The sequence below is a fragment of the Lonchura striata genome, chromosome 11 (assembly GCF_050655825.1).
Source record: "Lonchura striata isolate lonStrDom1 chromosome 11, ASM5065582v1, whole genome shotgun sequence".
NCBI lineage: Eukaryota > Metazoa > Chordata > Aves > Passeriformes > Estrildidae > Lonchura > Lonchura striata.
This window is the reverse complement of record NC_140713.1, coordinates 25,530,671-25,552,304: the sequence shown is the minus strand read 5'-3', so window position 1 is coordinate 25,552,304 and position 21,634 is coordinate 25,530,671. Positions and strand designations below refer to the sequence as shown.

Sequence of the window (21,634 nt, the reverse complement as noted above, 5' to 3'; positions counted from 1 at the left end):
TTCACTATAGAACTCTGACCATCCTTGGAATGCTACTTGCTTGATTACAGGAACAGCTACCATTTATCTTCAGCAGTTCACCCTGTAGCCCATGTGCAATGGCATCTGAACATTTGTTATCCTCTGATGACTACTGCAAGTCCCTAATCTCCATAATCCGTTGCCCTCTGCAAACACATAAAACTACTTCCCCCTCACCAGTACAACTGGTATTTCTGCGTGTTAGTGCTGGATTTGAAAGAATGGGCATATACGCACAGAATTCAAGTTGTTACTTCTTCACCAAGAGAACTATTCTTACTTGACAAGTCAACCTAAGTGTAAACTAAAAAGGATTTGCTGCTATCACTGCTCATACTGTAATGTTATGTGTACTGTTTGGTCCCATATGTAGCTCAGTAGGTTGACAACAAAGGCTGTTTGGAGAACTGCTGTGCTCATTTTTCAAATCCAAAACTATATGACACCAAAGAACAAAAAAAATTCAAATCACTAAGGAGTTCTTAAGTTCTAAATTATCTACTTCTTTCATCTTGACATTGCCTTGTCCAAATATTTTATGAATTGTGGTTTACAAGAGAAAAATACAAAAGGGGAATGCGCTCAGTAGCAGTTACACAGTCCTGAAATTGCTCACAAAAGGCAGTAACTGGGACAGAAGTTTTAAGGATGATTACACACTGCTTCCCCCACAACTGCTCACAGTGCTGACTGTCTTGTCACACAGATGTTAGTTGGTAATAAAGCATAATGACAAGAGAATAGAAGGTACATGCCAGAGACTACTTTCAATACTTCCCAAAGCCTCTCCACTTTTGCCAGGCTATTAGTGAACACAAGGAACAGTGACAAATGGCTGAGGCATTTTTGCTTTTAATTCACCATTTCCCACAGAGAGGCACGGAGATGGACCGTGCTTGAAACACTGAAAAGTAGGTAAATGTTTGCCTATAATTAGACAGGATTGGCCAATTTGAACCAAGTAATTCAGGAGTTTTCTTTCCTGCCTACAGAAGCAAAGCAGTTGAAACATTATCTGGCAAACTCCTGAAATTGAGAGGCACAGGATATCATAAGTAGTATTATTTGATATAGACTCCTCCCCTGTGGCAGTATCTGTGGCTATGTTTAGTAAACAGCAGCATATATTAAGGATTCCCAAAAAAAAAAAAGAGACACTTTAACAGAACTAGTTTTTCCAGTTAGAAGCAATGGAGCTGGGGGACATAGAAAATTCTTCTAGGCACCAGACAACAAGAGTTCAGAGTTATGAATGTATTACTTATTATACATGAGGGTTGACCCAGAAAAACAACCACAACAGTACGAGAAGTGGAAGAAAAAAAGTGGCACTAAATTTTTCCATAGTACTGCATGAATTTCAGTTGACATTACTTTCACTGCAATGACTATGACTCAGATACTAGGATAGCACATCACTGCTTCCTTTCTTTTGGAGGCATATTGTTTCATACAGCTCAGAATTTTAAGTCAGCAATGATCCTTTTCTATATTTCAATAAAAAGAGGCTTAAACTCAGTAAAAATAAAAGTATTCTCTAAATCTAAATTGCTTTCCTTTTCACACCTGCCTCTTTATAGCACATGAACTAGAGGGTGTCTTTTTCTGGCCTTTGAACTGCAGAGGTATCTATTGTGGACCACAGCTTATTCCTGGATTCACATAGTCTCATGGATTCTCATGTGAAGTGCAGGTATTCCTTGGCATTTTTGACCCAACCCAGCAGAGCTTGGCTACGCAGCACTCTCCAGGCTTCTTGATAATTTAATGCAGCTTCCTTGTAGTCCCAGTAGGTTTTTAGCGTCTTCATCCTGACAGAAAATGCACAAAAATGAAAACAATTCTATGATCCTATTGAATATGAGGTCACAAAATGAAAAGAGAAATCAAACATCTAAGGATCTGACAATCTCCTATGAACTCTTCCATGCTACTTACTGAAATTCTCTTGTAGGGAGACTTGGAGACGCCCAGGCTTTAAAGAGGGACATTGTCATCAATCTTAAAAAAGGAAGCAAAACAACTGTTCTAGCACTAGAAATGTCTGTGTCTGACTGTATGACGACAGGTTACAGAAAACTTCCATGACAGCAAAAACCACTGAAGTAAAGCTGAAAAGGTAGCTAGGGTGCTTTGAATTGGGTAGAAGTAGCTTTAGCATACTAGAAAACTGGCTGGAAGGGGAAAGGACAGAATGAACTGGACAGTTTTTCAACAAAAAAACTAACAGAGAAGAATGAGACAAAGGAGAAAATACTCTCTTTTCTTTCCTTAAAGCAAAAGAGACACGTCAGTTTTGGTGTTATTCTCCTTCCTCAAGTAGCAACTATGCTCCACGACCTCAGCAGAACAATTGGTCACTCCGCTGAGTACATTATACCAATGATTTTCGAAACAGGAAAATTCAGGTCTAGAGTATCTGAACACAAGTGCCTGTAAGACAACTTCATCAAGATCTTTTTCCTTTCTTTGCATTCCATCCCCAACCTCTTTCACCTTCCTTTGCCAAAACATCTGTCCGCCACATGTGATAGGCAATGTTTATACATTAAACCCAATGTGAAGGGAAGATCGTAGGCAACATGACCTTCACCAAGAAAGAAAGAGCCAAACTACTACAGGAACCCTAATCTGTGAGGTCTGAGAACTACTGCACTAACTTCTAGAACAGTCTTTCAGGCTCAAAGGCAATTATGATCACCCCCAAAAAACCCCACAGTTCTACCACAACAGCTTACCACCAGAAGCTGTGTTGGAGGCATTCAGCATTCTGCCATGAATTTATTGCAAGCCATATTACCTATCCTTCAAACCTTTCATTCAGAAAGGTGCAAGAGTGGAGCACCTGTCTATGTCATTGCTGAATATGGGAGATATATTCTCTCTTAAAAAACCCGTCCTGCACTCTTATCACAGTCAATCCATGTTGCTTTCTTCACCTCTTTCACATTAATCATACTCAGTGAAACTAACCTGTGAGCTGCTCTCAAAAGTCCCACATAAGGGCCCCGCTAGAACTCTTCCCCACCTGGCCAGTGAAATGGTCACGGAACCCCATTATCTGTACTGGATCTGGAATCCTCCATACCGTGAACTGAGCAGGAAGGAAGAAAAATAGTACAATCTTAATTGTGATGGCTCCTGATTACAATTTAAGAGAAATGAGGATTAGTCATTCATTTAATAAGCCCAGCAAGAAAGTCAGGGCAGGTTTATTTTAGAACGTCTTCCTTAGATTCAAAAAAAGGGCCATATAGCCAGCCACACCTTGTAAAAACAGCAATGTCTGGAGATTCTTTACGGTGGATGCCACTGCATGACAAGAGAAGGTTTTCACTTCCCCAGGTGGTGACTAAGGCATGTTTTTTTCTAAACAACAAGGGAAAAAACCCCAGTGATGCTAAAAAATCTCCTTTGTCACATTACCATCAAGTGATCTGCAAACAATACTGCAGAGGATTTTATGTAACAATTCAGATTAGCAATAGCACAACACTGTCCAATGGTGTGTCACCATTCCCTTGGCAATGAGCATGGAAAACATGAAAAGGAAAAAAAAGATGGATTTATGCACCAGTAATTTCCAAATGGTAACATGTGAGAGGGAATTGACAGAATAACATTAGGTATGACAGGTGGCGGTAACAGGTAATAAATAAACAACATTAGTCTACCTAGAGAGAGGAGTGAGAATTTAAGTAAGGCACAGAAGACAGATCATAAGAATTATTGCAAAGGAAGAAAGAACGTGGGACAGCATTATAGAGTACTATCTGGTTCTTGGTGAAGTAGCTCATACCAGCCAAACACCACCTCCTTCTCAGTGTCATCTGAAAGCAAATAAACTAAATCCTTAAAAAACCCAAATAAATTAATGTCATGCTTAACACCTTAGATACTACTATAAATTTCTAAATTTGCTGTTTAGAAGAACCAGCAAAGTTCTGGCCTCAGTAGGCTGTCTACCTGTTCCAATTTAACAGCACCCACACAGATTCTCTGTGTGAAGAATGAGTAAGTCACAAAAAGCAGGAGAAGCAACTTTAGACACACAAATACACACACACAAAAAAAAAAAAACAACCCCAAACAAAAAACCAAAACCAAACACAAAAAAAACAAAACCAAAAGAACATCAGAATAGAATCAGTTCCATGTAAAGCTTTAAATTCCTGGCTCCTAAGTCTGACAATGGACAACAGTAAAGGTAGCATTACATGAAGCATAACCCTTGTCCTAATATACCCTACAACTACAAAACAAGCTGTTCAGCAGATTTGAAAGTACTATGGAATGAGCTTTCCTTGATGGATCAGAAAAGATGAGAGGCAAGAGAACTGGACTAGAATAGTCAGGGAAGGAACTTAGGGTCAAAGTGGAAAAAGGAAACTGCATGATAGCACAGCTTTAGAGCTAACCATTTGTGGCAAGAGAGAACAAGATACATCTGAATGTGAAGAAAATACAGAACTAGTAACAGTTAAATACACTGAAGTTTAAAGAAACAATTTGAGAGCATAGGGTTTCTTATCTAAATTTCACTCAAACTCAGACTCTGAGGGGAAAAAAAAATCAAAACATCAGAATACCACGTAGGGAAAAAAAAGGGAAGATTAAGGAAACAGAATCACGAAGACACGTTCTAATTTTGCTTTTTAAGTGAAGAGGAGTAAAAACTAAAGACTTCAAAGGCAATCAGCTGCACAAGCTGACTGGTGAACTAGCACCTCCTCTGTATAAATAAAAGTTGGTGCAGTGTAAAAACAACATCACATCTGTGATTCAGCTGGACTTTGTCAGGAGAAGCCCAGACAGGCGAACAGCAGAGGACAAAATGTCAAAGGAAACAACAAGGCAAATGGTCTAGAAAAGCCCTGAGGTGAAGTGACTTTATGTAAGCAGCATGTGATCAGCATAATGAGTCACATACCAAACTGCAGAAGTTCACAGTAAGTTTTGAGGAAATTATCATAGCGAAACAAGTGAGGACAAACTCCCACCCAAAAGAGGCTAACAATTTTATATTTCAAACTGATTTAAGGACAAAGTATCTCTTTATAGAATCAGTTGAAAGCATCTCAGAAATAGCATGGTCCATATTGACATCGGAACTTTGAAACAGTTTTGAGACTCTTCCATAGACACAGAAGGTAACTCCAGTCTTTAATTTAACAAAACTCAAAAGCAAGCAAGACCCATTAATTAAAGATCCAGGGTGCACTTTGTCTAAGTTTGTTGCATCTACTGTCTTAGTACTATGAAATGCTGAAATGGCCTATCTCCCCTACTTTCAGTCACATATGCCTCCTACTTCCTTGGCATAAGTTATCGGTTTCAGATTTCCATTAAATTCATTAGTCCAAGAAAAAACAAAGATGACAAGGAAATTGTTTTCAGCCACATTATCTACTTGAACTGGCTCATCATGAGATCGGAGAGGTGTTGCTGATACAAGGGAGGAAACAGGAATCAACAGCCAGTAGCAGCAGTGAACTGCTGTGGGACCACCTCATCAGCAGCTACAAGCAGTTAAATTGGCTCAAGAGTTGGGATAACTGCATCCTAAAGCTGGTGAAATTATATCTGGAAGTAAGTTTAAAATAAAATAAACCTTCTATGGCAATGAATTTGGAACTCTCTACATCTCCTAGAGTCTCTAAAACAAAGAGAACCAAGTTTCTGTACATGTGAAACTATGCTTTACTTTATAGTATACCACTAAATACATAATGCACCTAATGCTATGCCATACCGGATGATTACTGGAAGTAATTAACTCCAGTCTGATAAACCAAATCTTTTTTTAATAACATAAAGGAAAATTCCAATTATGGCTTCCTCAGACAAAAGCTGCTTTATTTTCTTTCCAGAAGGTCTCTGTTTAATACAACATATGCACTGCAGAAAGAGCCCTATCTATCCTTACCAACCATATGAGAGAAAATGCAGAAAGAGCACTATCTCACTTTACTAGCTCTTACTCCACCATACACTAAGATTTCAACTGATTTTAACCTAAATTTAAAAAAAAAATAAAAGGAAAAAAAGGGTTTTTTTACTCAAACTCTTCCTTCTGGTGAATCAAAGAAGGGGAATTTGATAGAATTACTGAACACAAACTAGATAGCAGTAACTCCATGGCCGTTTTGGGATGCAGGGTTTGAATACCACCAAGTGTAGAGAGCTGCAGACAGTTGATCTAATAGATCATGTTTTCAAAAAAGATACCACTTCCTCATCTTGTGTCTCTTTCCACATTTTTCAAGTATCAAACTTCAACAATGGACTTATCTAAAATGAGATTCATGAGCAGATACCGTATCATTACTGTATTCTTCAGTTGCATTAAAATAAATTCACTCTTCTAAAGGCAATGATAATGTCTTTACCGTAGAGTGTCTGGTAGATCCTCTTGTGAAATACTTGTCACCAGCTTTTGGAATTTATGGAAGAATTCCACTTTACAGATTTTGGATCTGATATTAAAAAAAAATCAAAATTAGAAATTCTGATGAAAAAAAAAATCATAAATTCACTCCACCTTACAGCAGCACATCCCAGCTAAACATTTTTGATAGAAAGCATTATGTTCACGTCTCAAAGAATGTAAAAACTTCTCTATCGTTTAACTTTATCTACCCCACTAAGCCACCCTCATGCCTTTTTCCTTAGTTTTAAATGCTATATTGACAAAAAGCTCCATTGCCCCATTCTCCCAGCCAGCACTCACCGGTTTGCAGAATGAACATTTTAATATCACACTGTTATCTGCATGAAACTGCCTTGTCATCAGTTCACAGCTGCAGTAAGGTTTAGCCAGAAGGACTAGTCCCAGAACAGATCAAACAAGCACAGGACTCCAAAGTCTCTTTCAAACTGTTAAATTTTGTACTATTCAAAACAAATAAAAGAAGGAGCAGAAACATCTGGAACAATGCTGATGTCTTCACAGCGGTGACAAGGACTCATTCAGCAACAGCTGCAGGGCAGTTAAATACAAAGAGGCTCATCAAAAAATAAAGTGAGCCAAAGTTTTAAAGATCTTTAGAACATACTATATGCATTTGTTAGCTTTGAGCCCCTCTACTTCCCCAGAGAGATGGCAACCAGAATCACTGTTTATAAAGCGTAGGTTTTTTTTTAATGGCCCAGCTGTTTCCTCTATTTAATTATCTTTGCATACTTGTCTTAACAATGACAGATTCAGTTCTCCAACAAATGCAAGCTGATTCTCACTGAAAACAAAATCAATTTAAAAAAGTCTTCCTATGTTGCTAGCATGTATTTTAAGAACATCAAAAATGGCATAGTATCATAGAATCTCCACAAGGATCGAGTCCAACCCCTGGCTCAGAAAAACTCCAATAATCCCAGCATGTACCTGAGAACATTGTCCAAGTGCTCTTTGAACTTGTGCCACTGTGACCACTGCCCTGGGGAGCCTGTTCCAGCACCCGACCACCCTCTGGGTGAAGAACCTTTTCCTACTATTCAGCCTAAGCCTCCCCTGACAGAGCTCCAGCTGTTCCTCAGGCCCTGTCACTGGTCATGAGAGAGCAGAGAACAGTGCCTGCACCTCTGTGTCACCCCACAAGGAAGTTGTAGCCTGCTGTGAGGCCTCCCCTCAGTTTGCCCTTCTCCAGGCTGAACAAACCAAGTGACCTCAGCTGCTCCTTGTAGGGCTTCCCCTCCAGACCCTTCATCATCCTGATGGCCTCCCCTCTGGACGTTTAGAGCTTTATCTTCTTATATTCCAGTGCCCAAAACTGCCCCCAGAAGGTGAGGCCACACCAGAGCAGCGCAGAGCGGAACAGTTCCCTCCTTCACCTAGCCACCAGCGCTGGGCCTGATGCCCCCCGGGATGAGAGTGGCCTCCTGGTTGCCAGGGCACTGCTGACTCTCATCCAACTTGCCATTAACCAGGACCCCTAGGTCCCTTTCCATGGCCTTGCTTTCCAGCCTCTCATTGCCCAGTCTGTCCATACACGCATGTCACCCTTTGCCATGTCCAGAAACTGGCATTTGTCTTTGTAAAACTTGATATGGTTGGTGACTGCCCAACCCTGTTATTTGTCAAGGCCTTTCTGCAGGGCCTGTCTTCTTTCAAGGGAGTCAACAGCTTCTGACCATTTAGTGGCACTGGCAAATGTAGTGTACCTTTGAGTCTTGCATCCAAGTCATTTATTAGGATGCTGAAAAGCACTGGCCCTAAAACAGTCTGCTGAACCCCACTGGTGATGATGGCATGCAAAGACGCTCTAAAATTTAATATTCAATTTAATTTGTCAAAATTTCATCTTGTAGTTTTTGGTGGTTTAGTTAATTAAGCATTAACAAAAGCACACAAGGACACACCAGACATTTACCTACAAATTCCTTTTAGTCAGTCAGCCTTACTGTCCTTTGTATTTAATGTTACCTAGCATACAGAAAGGGTGGGGGGAAACCTCAAACAACACTTCCTAGCAATCACCCTGAGATTCCTTGAGAGGAAAAAGAATGTTGAAATACAAGTCTTGCTTATTATTAAGCACCACCAGTCCCAATAAGGCTGTAAGTTCCTTATTTTCATTATAAAAGTTCCTTTTGTGACTGTTTACCTCAAAAGCACAAATAGTTTACTTACTCACTGACACTGTTTTTAATTCTGATTTCCTAAGAAAAGAAGTCATTTGTTATCACACAGTCTTGCAGGCTCTAACAACTTTGGAAAGTTTTAGTGAACTTCAAGGACATGTTGAGAAGAGGATCTTTCAGCAATAATAGAGTTCTTACACTTTTGTGCTAATTGTCAGCTAGGAGATGGCTCTCAAGTTTTAGAGCTGATGCATAAATGCTATGTTACAAATTTAATCCTACTGAGAAAAAGGGCTTAGCTGGTTTGTTTGATCTTTCACACATCTTCTGGAATACTTACATATCACATATTGAAAATAAATATTTTACAGTGCACATGGAGCCTGTCTTAAAAGATGCACTAAGTCACCTAGGTCACCTTGCTAGCAATACCCCAGACACCAATACTGGTCACAAACCATAAAGTTTCTGATCCTCTTCTTTCCACTGAAAAGTTGGAAATACTAGGATATACCAGGATAAACTTCAGTCAAATCAGGCCTATCTTCAAGAAGCTCAGAATGTGCAACTTGCAGGCAAATTATTAAATTCTCCACAAGAATTGTCTAAGCTGTATTTACTGTGCTATTCACCACTTGTCAGGATTGTCATCATCTTTCCAGAAAGTCTGGGAAACATGAACAATATGACCACTGATAATTTGATAGTATAATCAGCCAACAGCTAAAACATGAACACCAATCCTCAAGCTGAATTTCCACAGAACAATGATAATTTTGGCCACCTCACCTAAAATGAGGATAACATGGAAATTTGTCTGCAGTTGCTTATGAGTAATTCCTCTCAACCTCAAGAAAAATAAGTAACTATTTATTAAAACTATGATTGTTGATATAGGATTTCTTAAAGCGCCAAGTGACAAGTTGGCTGAACCAAGTGCCAAGATGAGTTGGAAAGGTGACATGTTCATGTTAGGAATGTGCTACCATCATTTTAACACATTTTCAAACTTTAAGGCAGAAAGTCATGTTTCAAAGCTACATTTTTAATCAGCATACATCCAGGACAGCTGGCTTGACTATTCAAGAAAAAGAAATCTCTAGAAAGAGAACATGCAATGCACACATTTCCTTCACAGTCAAAACCAGAAAGCAAAAGTTCTGTTTCCTTCAACAGTAAACATCCTTATAATAAAAACTGATCACAGTTCCTCACCACCATTATCTACAATGTTCTCAAGAGGGATAAAGAAACAGGATAAACTTGTTAGTTCTTGTGTAACTTTCATAATTCCAACTGCCCTCTCTCCCTTACACAGTGACTCTTCCTTTTGCCCTGCTACCTTCCCCCTTCTTCACCACTCCCTAGATTTCCTCCTGCTCCGACAACATCACGTGAGCTGACAAAGGCATGTAAGCTAACAAATAAAACATGTTTAGATATTACAACACTCTCACACCTGCTCTGATGGCTCCCAATCCCCTTCTTCGTTGTTCCCTGGCGGAAACCATCTGAGGTAACATCCAGAGGTTGTTCAGGGACTGCACTCCAACTGATAGCTGCAGAAGACATTGTTATGAACAAGGGAGATGCTCTTGTCACAAAAGCAGAACCTAACAGTTCCTTTCATTCTATTTGTTCATGTGTTGCTTCCCAAAATAATTCAAACTAGAAAGAGGACCATGGTTTTCTAGGGCCAGAATTCCAGTATGTAAAAGAATGTTTACTATTAAAAAATGAAAACACACAGAGAATTTTCATCTTAATTCGGTCATTTAACAATCCATGCCTCTAAGTATCTTAGGGGAGTTCTACCTTCTTTTGTGCATCCTGTCCAGACAACCCATGAAGAAATTTCCAAGTTAGATGGCTTATTTTCACATCCGGCTGTGAAATACTGGCCTAAACTACTTGTACCAGTCATTCTACATTTTCCTTCTTAATTTGTTGACCACTATTATTTTATTGTGTGCTCTAAGGAGTTTCATGATAACTGACATACACCAAATATTTGTACACTTTACTTGAAAAACATTGTTAGGTAGTACCCAAATAAAAATAATTTGTTGAAAGAGATAGCCAGTGTCAACAGCCTTAAACTCTACCTCAAGTCTGAGAACTTTGTAATCATCTCAGGCTGTAAACTTCTCAATGCTGAAACTCTGCGTACAATACCTTAAAATTTCTAAGTAGTGAGCAAAGCATCAGCAGAATGTCAACAGAAACTGACATGTGCAATCTGTCCCTCCATAGCGTAAGAGCAGATTCTTCAACTTCTACTACCATGAGACAGCTTCCATTTCCTAAATTCTCCCTCTTCTCTTTGTTCGCAATAGGCAAAATAGTTGCACACACATTAACTCCCAAGACCATCTTGTTACTCGATGCTCAAAGACTGCTTATGTTACTCTCCCTTGGATTACAATTCAGCTGTATGCTGCCAATTGTTCTTACACAGTGATTCAAGTACAATGCTGTATCATTCTACTAAACGACAGTCCTGTGCAACATGAAATAACATTCAATACATATGACTGGTGTCAAATCCTCCACATGTGAAATATCTAAAAATCATCTGGTTAGAGGGTATCCGTTTCTGACAAACAGATACAAAGTTACTTAAAAATTAAAACATTTCCCATTCTTTCACTGCTTCATCATTATCTCAAACTTCAAAGCATTAAACAGAAAAGCTATTTTCTTAAAATGACAGCTGACATGTTCCTATCAAGCATCTTTCAATACTCTGTGTAACAGCCCTAAATTTAGAGTTTATTCTGATTTTTACACCTTTAAGGAAAGAAACCACCTGGCATAAATAAACGGTGCTAAGGCATCATTCATCTTTATTTAACAGAATGACCTGAGAAGTGTACAGCAAGAAAGACATACACTGAATTTAGTTACAGCTACTTTCAGGCCCTTTTTGGCAACTCAACTGGCACTATTTTTCAATTACAAAATTTGTTTCCTATCTCACAAAATTAAAGTATTTTCCTTCCTGGCACTTGTAAATACCTCCAATTTAATGAATGTGAATTCCATTAAGGAACCCTTTGTCACCATTCTATTTTATCATTAGCTCTATTGTAATAAAAAAAAGTTCAATTCTCATTTAAACAGAAAAGTCTGAGCAGAAGCAGGCATGTCCAAGTTAAAGAAACTACTTAGCCATGCACAAAAAGTGGCAGTTACTTTTTATTTTTCCCGAATGAGACCGTGTTGCAAAATCACATTGAGATTTAGGCATTCATTCATCACCATGGCAAACATGCCATGCCTAAAATATCTATTGATACAACTTTTACACCACACTACTCTGTATTCTTTCTTCATTCACAGATTTTTGGAGCAATTACAAACATAACTCAGCATGGCAAGTCTTTCGTTCATTACCAAGGAGAATGCAAAACTAACTGAAACAAGAAGTCTTTTGTTTTCTTCTTGTACTCAACTTTTTTTTCCCCTGGTTATTTTCTGTCTGTGTTTAATTATAAATTCTTAATCACATCAATCAAGTGTTTATTTAGCCTGAAAACTGCCTACTGGAAACTAGAGGCTGAGACAAATATCACTAACAATTAACTCATGACCTGAAAATAATTTCTTGCTTTTCATACTTTGCTGCTAGTGTACTGGTAAGGAATTATGTTCCATTCCAAACAACCAAACACACCTCATTTCTATTTGGGCTTTTGCACGCAGTTATGCAACTAGCCCAAAGTAACTCACCTGCACTACAGGGAACAAGTTTTGTTTTGCTGTTAGTTTGAACTTCCAGAATTGCCTGACGGCTATGTTCAAACTGAAGATCTGATTGCAGCAGCTTAACCTCCTGAGTGAGAAAACCATCTGGTAAAGATGAGATGTGCTGACACCTACAGTAAACACAGAAAAATGCAAGTGATTTTCAATATGCTCTTCCCAAATAAGACCATTTTGGACGATTTACCTTCATTATCTAAAATACATTTCTTTTACATTAAAACTGAACATGAGTAATATAGCGAGACAAGGAGGTTTGGAGGCATTTTTCCCTTCAGAAAAATATTTATTAAATAAAACCCCAAAGCCGCATTAGTTTATTAGGACCTTGTCCATCCTAAAAAAAAAACCCAAATATGATGCACTGGCTTTTAAAAAGGTCTAGTTAAAATCTATTATGATAATCAATTAAGTATGCAGAACAAAAACTGCAATATACTTCTGCAATCACAAAGAAAAATAAAAATCATAAGGTATATATAATCAACTGCATTACATCGGGAACTGTTTTATGAGTCTAGAGGTTTATAACCAAAGCCTAGAAACATACAAAGTATACCTACAGTTCCATGTGTACTCTTATCTTTGTTACCTTAAATTATGATTGCATACTGAATGACATTAAGCTCATATAAGGGAAAAACAACATGTGTTTAATCACTACAATATTTACAGAGCAGGAATTGAGACTGAGATGTATACTGTCAGATACAATAGTCTGAAAAAGTGTCTGACTGCACTAGGATTAACAAGGCTAGGCAAATTCTTGTACATATCACAGAATGAGAAAATGATTATCCCGAAAGCTCCATCAGGTACGTCACTAGAGTTTCTCCATTAACAGACTTACGACGACTTTTATAATCATTCTAGAAGGATGAAGGGGTATAGAGAAAAGGAGTTACTAAACAAAGTCAAACTTTTCATATGAACTGGTCTAGTAACTACCGCTTAAAAAAGAATGGTTCAGCTCCCTGTTTTTTCCCTTGTTCTCCTTTCCCTTCACTCTGCCCAAATCCACTTACCCTTCTCTAGTGCTCAACTCTACTGATTTAGCCTCCCAAGTAAGAAAAATATTCACTTCCTATCCTTGTTGCTGGGATGGTTTTCATCAACTAAAGAATCTGAGTAGAAAGAGGGGCAGTGCACAACAGATAACCTTCCTCATTTTGCAGCAGTGCAGTTCATCTCTCACACAGGTCTCCCTGAGGTGACAGGTTATGTTATGAGAGCTCCACTAGTCACAGCAAGGAAAAAGATCAGCTCTTGGATGTTAACTGAGATTAAAGAAGCAGACAAATTTGTACCACCATGAAAATGCATATAAGCTTTGCCTCTCCAGTGTAACACAACTGTCCACTGCCAGCTGACCAGTGCGATCTGTCACATACTATGTGTCCTGAACCACTGTAGTAAATCAGAGAACAGCTGAGGTGTGAGGGGACTGCTTGTAGGTCATCTAGTCCAACCACCCCTCCTCCAGATGGGCAACCTACAGCCAGCTGCTCAGGACAGTGTCCAGATGGTTTTTGAGTAACTAAAAGATGGGAGACTCCACAACCTCTCAGGGCAACCTTTGCCAGTGCTCCATCACCCTCACAGTAAACAAGTATTTCCTGATGTTCCAAGGGAACCTCACATGCTTCAGTTTGTGCCCATGGCCTCTTGTCCTATCACCAACACCACTGCAAACAGCCTAGCACCTCCTTTTCTCTGCCACCTCCCTTCATGTATGTATACAAATTGATAGGATGCCCACAAGGCTTCTCTTCTCCAGGCTGAGTAGTCCCAGCTTTCCTCACATGAGAGATGCTAAAAATCCATTATGCATCTTCAAGGCCCTTTGTTGGCCTCTCTTCAGTATGTCCACATCACTGTTGTACTGAGAGGCCCAGAACTAGAGACAGCCCTTCAAATGTGGCCTCACCAGTGTCAGTCAAGGGGAATGATCATGTCCCTGGACCCACTGTGGTACTTGGCCTAAAGTGGCCCAGGACATCATTAGCCTTCTTTGTTGCTAGAGCACACTACTTGCTCATTTTCAACTTCATGTCTAGCAGGACCCCCTAGTCCTTTTCTGTGAAGCTGCTTTCCAACCAGGCAGCCCCCAGCATGTATTGGTGCACAGGACAGTTTCTTTCCAGGGTGCAGGTTTTTACTTCCCCTTGCTGAACTCCATGAAGTTCTCACTTTTCTCCAGCCTGCTGAGGTCACTGTGGATGGCAGCAAAATGCCCTAGCCAATCAGCCACTCTCAATCTTGAGTCTTCAGCAAACTATCTGGGCATACAGTCTGCACCATCATCCAGATGACTGATTAATGAAGATATTAAGTAAGTTTGCACCTAGTATTGATCCCTGGGATATATGGCTCCTTACACCTTTAACTACACTTAGCCCAGTGATTACTACCTTCTGGGCCCAGTCATTCAGAGTTTTCAATCCATATGTCTGCTCATCCAGCTCACACATTAACAGATCCTCTATCAGGATCTTACATGACACATTATCAAAAGCAGTTCTAATATTTGTAGGACACATGTTGTCTTCCTAAGCTCCCTTGTCTCCATACACACCATCTGAAGAGAGCACTTACCTTCCAATAACTGCTCGCTGCATAGCTTCTTGGCTATATGGACACCTCCCCACTATAACTGCTGAGAGATACACTGGATACTGCAGAAAATGCATCAGAAGAGCTCCTTGACATCCTAACACATTCCAGCGAGCCAGTTTATCACTGCAGGACATAGAGCATGTTCTGTCTCCTCGACCTGGCTTCACGCGTAATAATCCCACGCAGTGGTACCCCAGCCCAGGCATTCGGGAATCATCCAGCTCTCCAGGTACACATTTTGCTCCAGTTCTGTGAATATCTGCTAGCATTGGTCTCACTAAGCCAGTCTCCTTATTAGCTGTTTGCATCTCTGCAGAACATTCACAGCTTTTTTGATTTGTGCTGTCTTCTCGTTTCACAGATTCATGCTGAACAGCCAGGTCTTCGGTGATTACAGAAGAATAACCACCATCATCAGTTTTCATCCTCTTGATTATATAATTCCTTGCCATCTTCTCCGATTTTCTTTTATCTTCTGGACATAAATGATTATGGTTACTTCTACATTCTGCTGCTTGTCTAGCTGTATAACCTTCAGTCACTGGCTTAGAAAGCTGGTTCTCTGGTTCACTGATTGGAAAAATAGAAGCATCTCCACCTGGAACAAAATAAGTAACATAAAACTGGCCAAAAACCCATCTTGGGAATGGAACACATCATACCAGTAATATTACAACTACTAATAGCTTTCACCGATCTACACTCAGGAAAACTTAACTATGAGAACATATTTTTGAAACAGCATTGTCCTGTGCCATGCTGTATTAAATTTCACTGAACTTCAAGACAATATAAGCTTCAATTCAAGTTCTGCATTCTATTTAACAGATAATCAAGACAGCAAAATTTACAACCTATAAAGTAAAAGGTAACAAAGGCATTTGACAGACTCCAAGAAGTGCTGAAGACTCACAGGAAAACCAGCCTGATCTAACCAAACAATAGGAGCCTCAAAAGATTAATGAAAGAATAATCTGTCAAGTAAGGGTGAAAACTTTAATCTGTATCACTGAAACAAGATCACAACCAAAATTTTGAAGCTCAGTTCAAAGCAAAGCAATTCTGACAGGTCTGCTGATTTATGTGAGAAATTTCTCACAATATGTGAAAAAGAAGGCAATGAAATTATTCTCACTAATAAATTTGGAGACGTAATTTCTATCCTCAAGTGCACTAATGAAGAAAAATAATATTGCATATTCCAGCAATGCACTCAAAATCATGAAAATATATGAGCAATTAACTCACTCTGAAGTACTGATGAAGCATACTTTGAGAGTTCTTAAAACTCCTTTGCTTCGTAACAGACTAGCTCTTGAAGAACACACCAGTGAGAGCATAGTAACATCAAAGATGCCTGATATGTTGGTAGACCAAAAGGCTGCATTCCTTCATTCTGTCAACAGATCTTTATCTTTGCGGTGATGTTTTTTTTAAACACACAAATGTTTTCCATGACAGAAGTTTATTACATTCTCAAAGTTTTGTGTTGGGGAGCTAGTGATATTTCATGAATGGGGCTGTTTTTCCTGTTTTTCAGGAGTGTGGTTATAGTTTGTTGGGCAGTTTTGTATGAGTCAGTTTTGGCTCTCCCCCCTCATTTTTCTTTTTCCTTGGGTTTGGATTTTTTGCTTGCTTTTTGGTTTGGGGGGTTTTTGGTGCTCATTTGGGTTTTTTTTTTCCCCTTTGTTTGCTTCACGGGGTTGGGGGTGGTTGTTGGCTGGGTGTGGGGTATCTTTTATTTGTTTTTAGAAATGGTGGTAAATGTCAGTATTTCTTAGTAAAATTTTAATCCAAGGAGATAATGTTTGAAGCAAAGCAACTAGGCAATATGGCAGGACCTCTGACAAGTATGTTATTTTCTGGTAAGAAAAATAATAGCTACTGTTTAAAGTGAAACATTCCAGTATATAATGAACAGTACATCAGACTTCCTGAGTTCTCCTGAATCACATCCAGTGAAATAAAATGCCGGATATATCTGTGGAGTCAAATACATCTTTGGGCACATATCCATAACATGAATTACTGCCTCACTCTCAACCCACACCAAAGAGAGACAAAAGAAAGACATGCGGCAGAAAAGACTCTGTAAGTGGGAGCAAAGTATTTGGTTCACTCCAGCATACTCACATGGGGTATGACTGGAGAAGAAAATAAATATGATATTTGGTTTGAGTTTCCATTTCCCAGTTTCAGTTCCCGGACTAAAGATACATTGCTGATGGGAAGTGGCAAGCCACAATTGATGGAGAAGATACCTGTTAGGCAGAAAGTTTTCATGAAACACTGACTTCCTTTTAGATGCATGAGAAAACAACAAAACTTAAATACCAACTAGTGCTTGCTCTTTCCTGATGGGAGTCTATCAGGAGCCAATCAGTTATGCTTTTACAGAGAGACAGCATCCAATATAATAAATGTAGACACATCACTGGAACTTTAATAACAGACCTCAAAGAGTTGGGTTCAGTGAAGTTAACGTTAACCATCTTGAACCACATAAAGGTCCTCTCCTCCCACTGTGTGTGTTTTTATCAACTCTGCAATTCATCTTATTCTACGAGACTCAGTTTAGTGGCATTGAATTGCAAAAAACATATTCATTTCTGCAGAATTACTGTTCTCCTGGCTCAATACCCTTAACCAGCTAATGCACATAAACAAGAGGACTGGCATGTGGGAAAGAGCAAAAATTCTATCCTTGACTAACAGTCATCAGATCTGCACTGATACCACATGAAATCAGATCCTAATTCTTCATACGGAGGCTCCAGAAGAACAAGCAAGAAGCAAGCTTTTGTGAAAAGGCCTACCTAGAAGTATAAAAATTAGGCTAAAATCCTGCAGACAACGGGAAAAAGTGTGTTGTCCACACAGAAGTAATGCAGTCTTTCACTACATTCTCATATGTGAAGCTACAAAATTTGGCTATTTCAGAAATAGGTCAAAATTATTTCTATCACGACAACCTCAGGTGGCACTGACTAACAGCACTGTTACAGTATTGAGTAAAACTTCATTCATGCCTCACCTCTGGAAGCTTCTCTTGGCCACAATTTCAGCATGGCTGTCATTCAGAATGTCTCCTAAACCAAAACACAAATGCAGATACTAAATCATTACTAAAAAAAAGACAAAGCAAATTGAATTCGACATAGGTCAGTTCTCCACATTTATTAGTATCTGAAGGCTTCCCATTGGTTTTAAAGTACTGCAATATATGTAAACTTCCAATCTCAACAAAAGGAGGTCAGTAGCCTACACAAATGAAGGATAAAAGTACTCAGTCTGCAGCAAGTCAGAAGTTTCTTTGAATACCAAATTTTAATTCTTCTGATACTGGAAACCCTTTGAGTTGAATTAACATGACCATCCTTCAAAATCTTCCTAACTTTTGTTTCAAGGGTAAATCTTGGTATTCTCAAAACACATTCCACCAGAAAATTTCAAGTGTTTGTTAAGCTTTTGGTTGAAGATTCTTTTTGAACTATGTCCTTCAATTTAAACTATTTTTCCCGTAAATAATACTGATACTTACTAAGTATGCACATCTAATTTTCAGCTTTCCTGAACAGTATCTGCCTGTTATGGTATGTAAAGGAACAGGAGCTGTAGATCATCTTTTATTTCAGGGGTAAAAGGCCACGTGACAGAAATCCTCCTTAACAGTTTTAAAAGTTTATAAGTGATCTAACAGATAACAATTAGCATGACCTACAACCAAGTTAAAAACCTTATCATAAGAGGAGAATATTTTCTAAATTTGAGATCACTGAAGACAAACAAGGGCAAAACTAACTAACTAGTGTTACTTTTTCCTAGACCATTTTCTACTTAGACCCTTATTATCTAGATTATAAATGATCATCATTTTCCTAAATCATTCAGAAAAATGTCTGCATCAAAACTCTTCTGAGATGGCAAAATCACAAGAATCAAAAAAATCTACGATTCAGAATCTAGTTTCTTCTCTTTTACTCCACTGATTAATTTCAACATGAAGGACACTACAGAGAACGTAAAGGAGCCTAAACTAGATACAGGCAAAACCCTTTCTGATATCTCAGTCTAGTCCTCCTCTGAAGTCTAAGGAGGGTAGAAAGCCCTGTACCTACATATGCATTAACACTTTTCCCCCTCAGCCACTTTTCAGCATTCATCATTACTACAGCTTCTTCCCTGTCCTAGCGGAGGAGACAGATACATCATAAATTAAAAAATGGACATAGAGAGCAAGGAAAGTCTCCTACAACACATAGTAAGAAATGGTAGTTGTGAGAAGCCCTGTATCTCTCCCATACATTTACTGTACAACACTTAAACTATCTAGCAGTAATATGGAGTAAGAAAGAAAAACCCTACTAGTACCCTCCTGCTGGTTAGTACCATCAGTGGTAACCTCTTGCATCAGACCCCAGCAAAACTAGGCTGCACAATTATTTTGTTTATGTTTTGTTTTGCTTTGCTTTTTGTTATGAAGTCTTTGGGTATGCAGACTCGGGGCCTAAACTACACATTTCCAAATATTAAAAGTTCATTCACCTTTGAGGCAGCAAGTACAGCATTGCTTCGTGGCAGCCATTATGGCTGCCTAAGCTTCCCTCTCGTTGATGAAGGAAGGTCTGCCTTACACTTCGGGGTTCAATCCAGAATAAGTCTGAGCAGTATGCTGTTGGGGAGTTCCAAAAGAGGGGAAGTTCCAAGAGAGCGTCTGGCTCCTCAGGGATTCCTTGTCAAGGGGCTTCAAGGTGGGCTGGAACAAGACTGAGGCCAATGGGGTCACAGATACCTGATGTTTCAGGGGAGGGTTACAGGTGTGGGATGAACCATACATTTTGGGGGTTGAGATGGAACAGTCCATTTGACTTTTGGACCTATCTGTAGGTAAGGGCATTGTCCAACCAGTAGGGGGGATTGTTTTCATCCTGGCTGTACTATTGTAAATCTTTTGCCAGGCAATCATATTTATTCATCCTCCCCAACATCATGCCTTAGACATTTTCATTGATTCTATGATACGAGCAAGAAAGAAGGTAGTACAGGTAGCCCGTACTTGAATTTTATACCACACTTACCAGTTTTTCGCATTTTGTTTTGGCCAATACATTTTGTTCCAGTTCCCATAGCAACAACTTCCTTAGTTACTGAAAAAGAAACAACATTAACTGAATAAACTATCACCTCTTAACTATTGCCAGAAGCATTGCCCTCATACAGTTATTCTGGTAAGACAACACACAGAACACTGAGTAGAAGGGAATGTACAGAGAGGCAGATCATGCAACCTTATAGAAAGGAAACAGATCAAGAACTGAATACAGCAGGCAGAAGCACTAGTGCTAGGAAAAGTCATAGACCACATAGGAGGAATGCGAATATGCGCTTGGTATGCTAGACAGCACACAGCAGACACTGCCATAGCATTCCTCAGGCACACAAAAAATAATAAATACGGGATACAATCTGCCTAAGAACACTGAAGTGCCACTAAGGGAAAAACAGATGATGACTAACACAAATACAAAAGGTAGAAACCTGTTATAGGAGAGAAAACCTTTCTTGGATTCTATCAAATTAAACACGTTTTTCCAAGAGTTTGTATTAGGAATTCAGGTCCTGCCTAGACTTTCACCACATATTCAACAGCCAAATGAAGGCTTTCATTGTCTTGTTTACAGTCTGGGAAGAATAGCATTTCAGTAAAACCAACTCTTTCCAGAGAGAAGTGAATCACAACAACTGTAAAGTTTACAATCACAAAGAGTAAAGAACTTGGGTAGAGACTGATGGAATAGGAAGGGATGTATGCTTTTTTAAAGGCATTTTAAAAAAAGGAAATAAAAAGAAAGCATCAAGAACCTTCTCTGCTCCCCCTTCTCTCCCACCACTATCCCCAAAACTTATTCTTACCCTGCAAGTTTCCTGGACCATCAAGATCCTCTCTTTGGGCTGCAGATTCCACTTTGACAACAGCTGCCAGGGAAGTCCATTCCCTGTTTGGATCTGGCTTCCCCTGCTTAGGAAGTCTGGTCCTGTAATGCAGGTAACATAGCCCAGCGATTTCATCAGCTGACCACATGGCTCTTGATTCGAGTGCAGATTCTACACAGAATTGGATTCCATCACAACACTGGAATAACAACCCCATCTCTTCAAACGCTATCATCTCGTCCTGTATGACACCATCCTGAAGCACATTTCAACAAAGACCTAACTGCATCACCCCTTTCAAGATTATTTATAGGAAATAAGTTCTTTCAAATCGCAAGAAATAAAAAGCAACGCTAGAACCCTTAAGTGCAGCAGCAGGTGGATCTGCTGGGCTCCCAAAGCTCCCACTACACAGCCATCAACCGTATGCATCACGTCGCCATACCGGTGAGGTCTCTGCAGCACACCTGAGGCGCCTGGCACCACCCGCCTCCTTTTCGAGGCCTCCCCATTGCCGAGACCCGAGGCAGCCCACGGTCCGAGGGCACTGCCGCCGCGCTCGGGCGCACCTCCCGCCACTCCGGCTGCAAATCCCTGCATGCCCCTGCCTACCCGCCGGGACACCTGCACCGCCGCTCCTCGCCAGGACGGACGGGAACTGAGCCTCCGGGGCCGCGCCACAGAGCGCCCCGGGGCCCGCGCACGCGCAGCCGCTTCTCGC

General features: G+C 39.7%; 1 protein-coding gene across 11 annotated transcripts; it reads right to left on the bottom strand.

Annotated features, from left to right (window-relative positions):
• Nucleotides 1-857: 857 nt before the first annotated feature.
• Nucleotides 858-21,615, bottom strand: ADAT1 (adenosine deaminase tRNA specific 1). 11 transcript variants are annotated; one of them, XR_014957766.1, is made up of 11 exons: nt 21,526-21,615; nt 20,893-21,084; nt 20,058-20,126; nt 18,014-18,068; nt 17,113-17,240; nt 14,959-15,577; nt 12,331-12,476; nt 10,058-10,157; nt 6,752-7,000; nt 6,411-6,497; nt 858-1,832 (listed from the first exon to the last, which is right to left on the bottom strand). XR_014957766.1 is itself a non-coding variant. In XM_085589277.1 (10 exons), exons 2-10 carry the CDS (start codon nt 21,146-21,148, stop codon nt 1,700-1,702), a joined length of 1,593 nt encoding a protein of 530 aa, XP_085445403.1. In that variant the 5' UTR covers nt 21,149-21,169; nt 21,526-21,615; the 3' UTR covers nt 858-1,699. The 11 variants fall into 11 exon arrangements, 5 of the variants coding, with proteins under 5 accessions (XP_085445403.1, XP_021382545.1, XP_085445405.1 ...); XR_014957765.1 differs by having other exon boundaries at nt 20,893-21,615; XM_085589277.1 differs by lacking the exon at nt 6,752-7,000 and having other exon boundaries at nt 20,893-21,169.
• Nucleotides 21,616-21,634: the final 19 nt, after the last annotated feature.

Bases quoted from the DNA above. Each gene is read 5' to 3' on its own strand.
- ADAT1 (XM_085589276.1), bottom strand. From the start codon at position 21,148: ATGATAGCGTTTGAAGAGATGGGGTTGTTATTCCAGTGTTGTGATGGA. The intron at 20,127-20,892 runs GTAAGAATAAGT...TTTCTTTTTCAG, and splicing joins TGGTCCAGGAAACTTGCAGG to TAACTAAGGAAGTTGTTGCT. The intron at 1,833-6,410 runs GTAAAGACATTA...ATTTTCTGTCAG, and splicing joins GATCTACCAGACACTCTACG to GATGAAGACGCTAAAAACCT.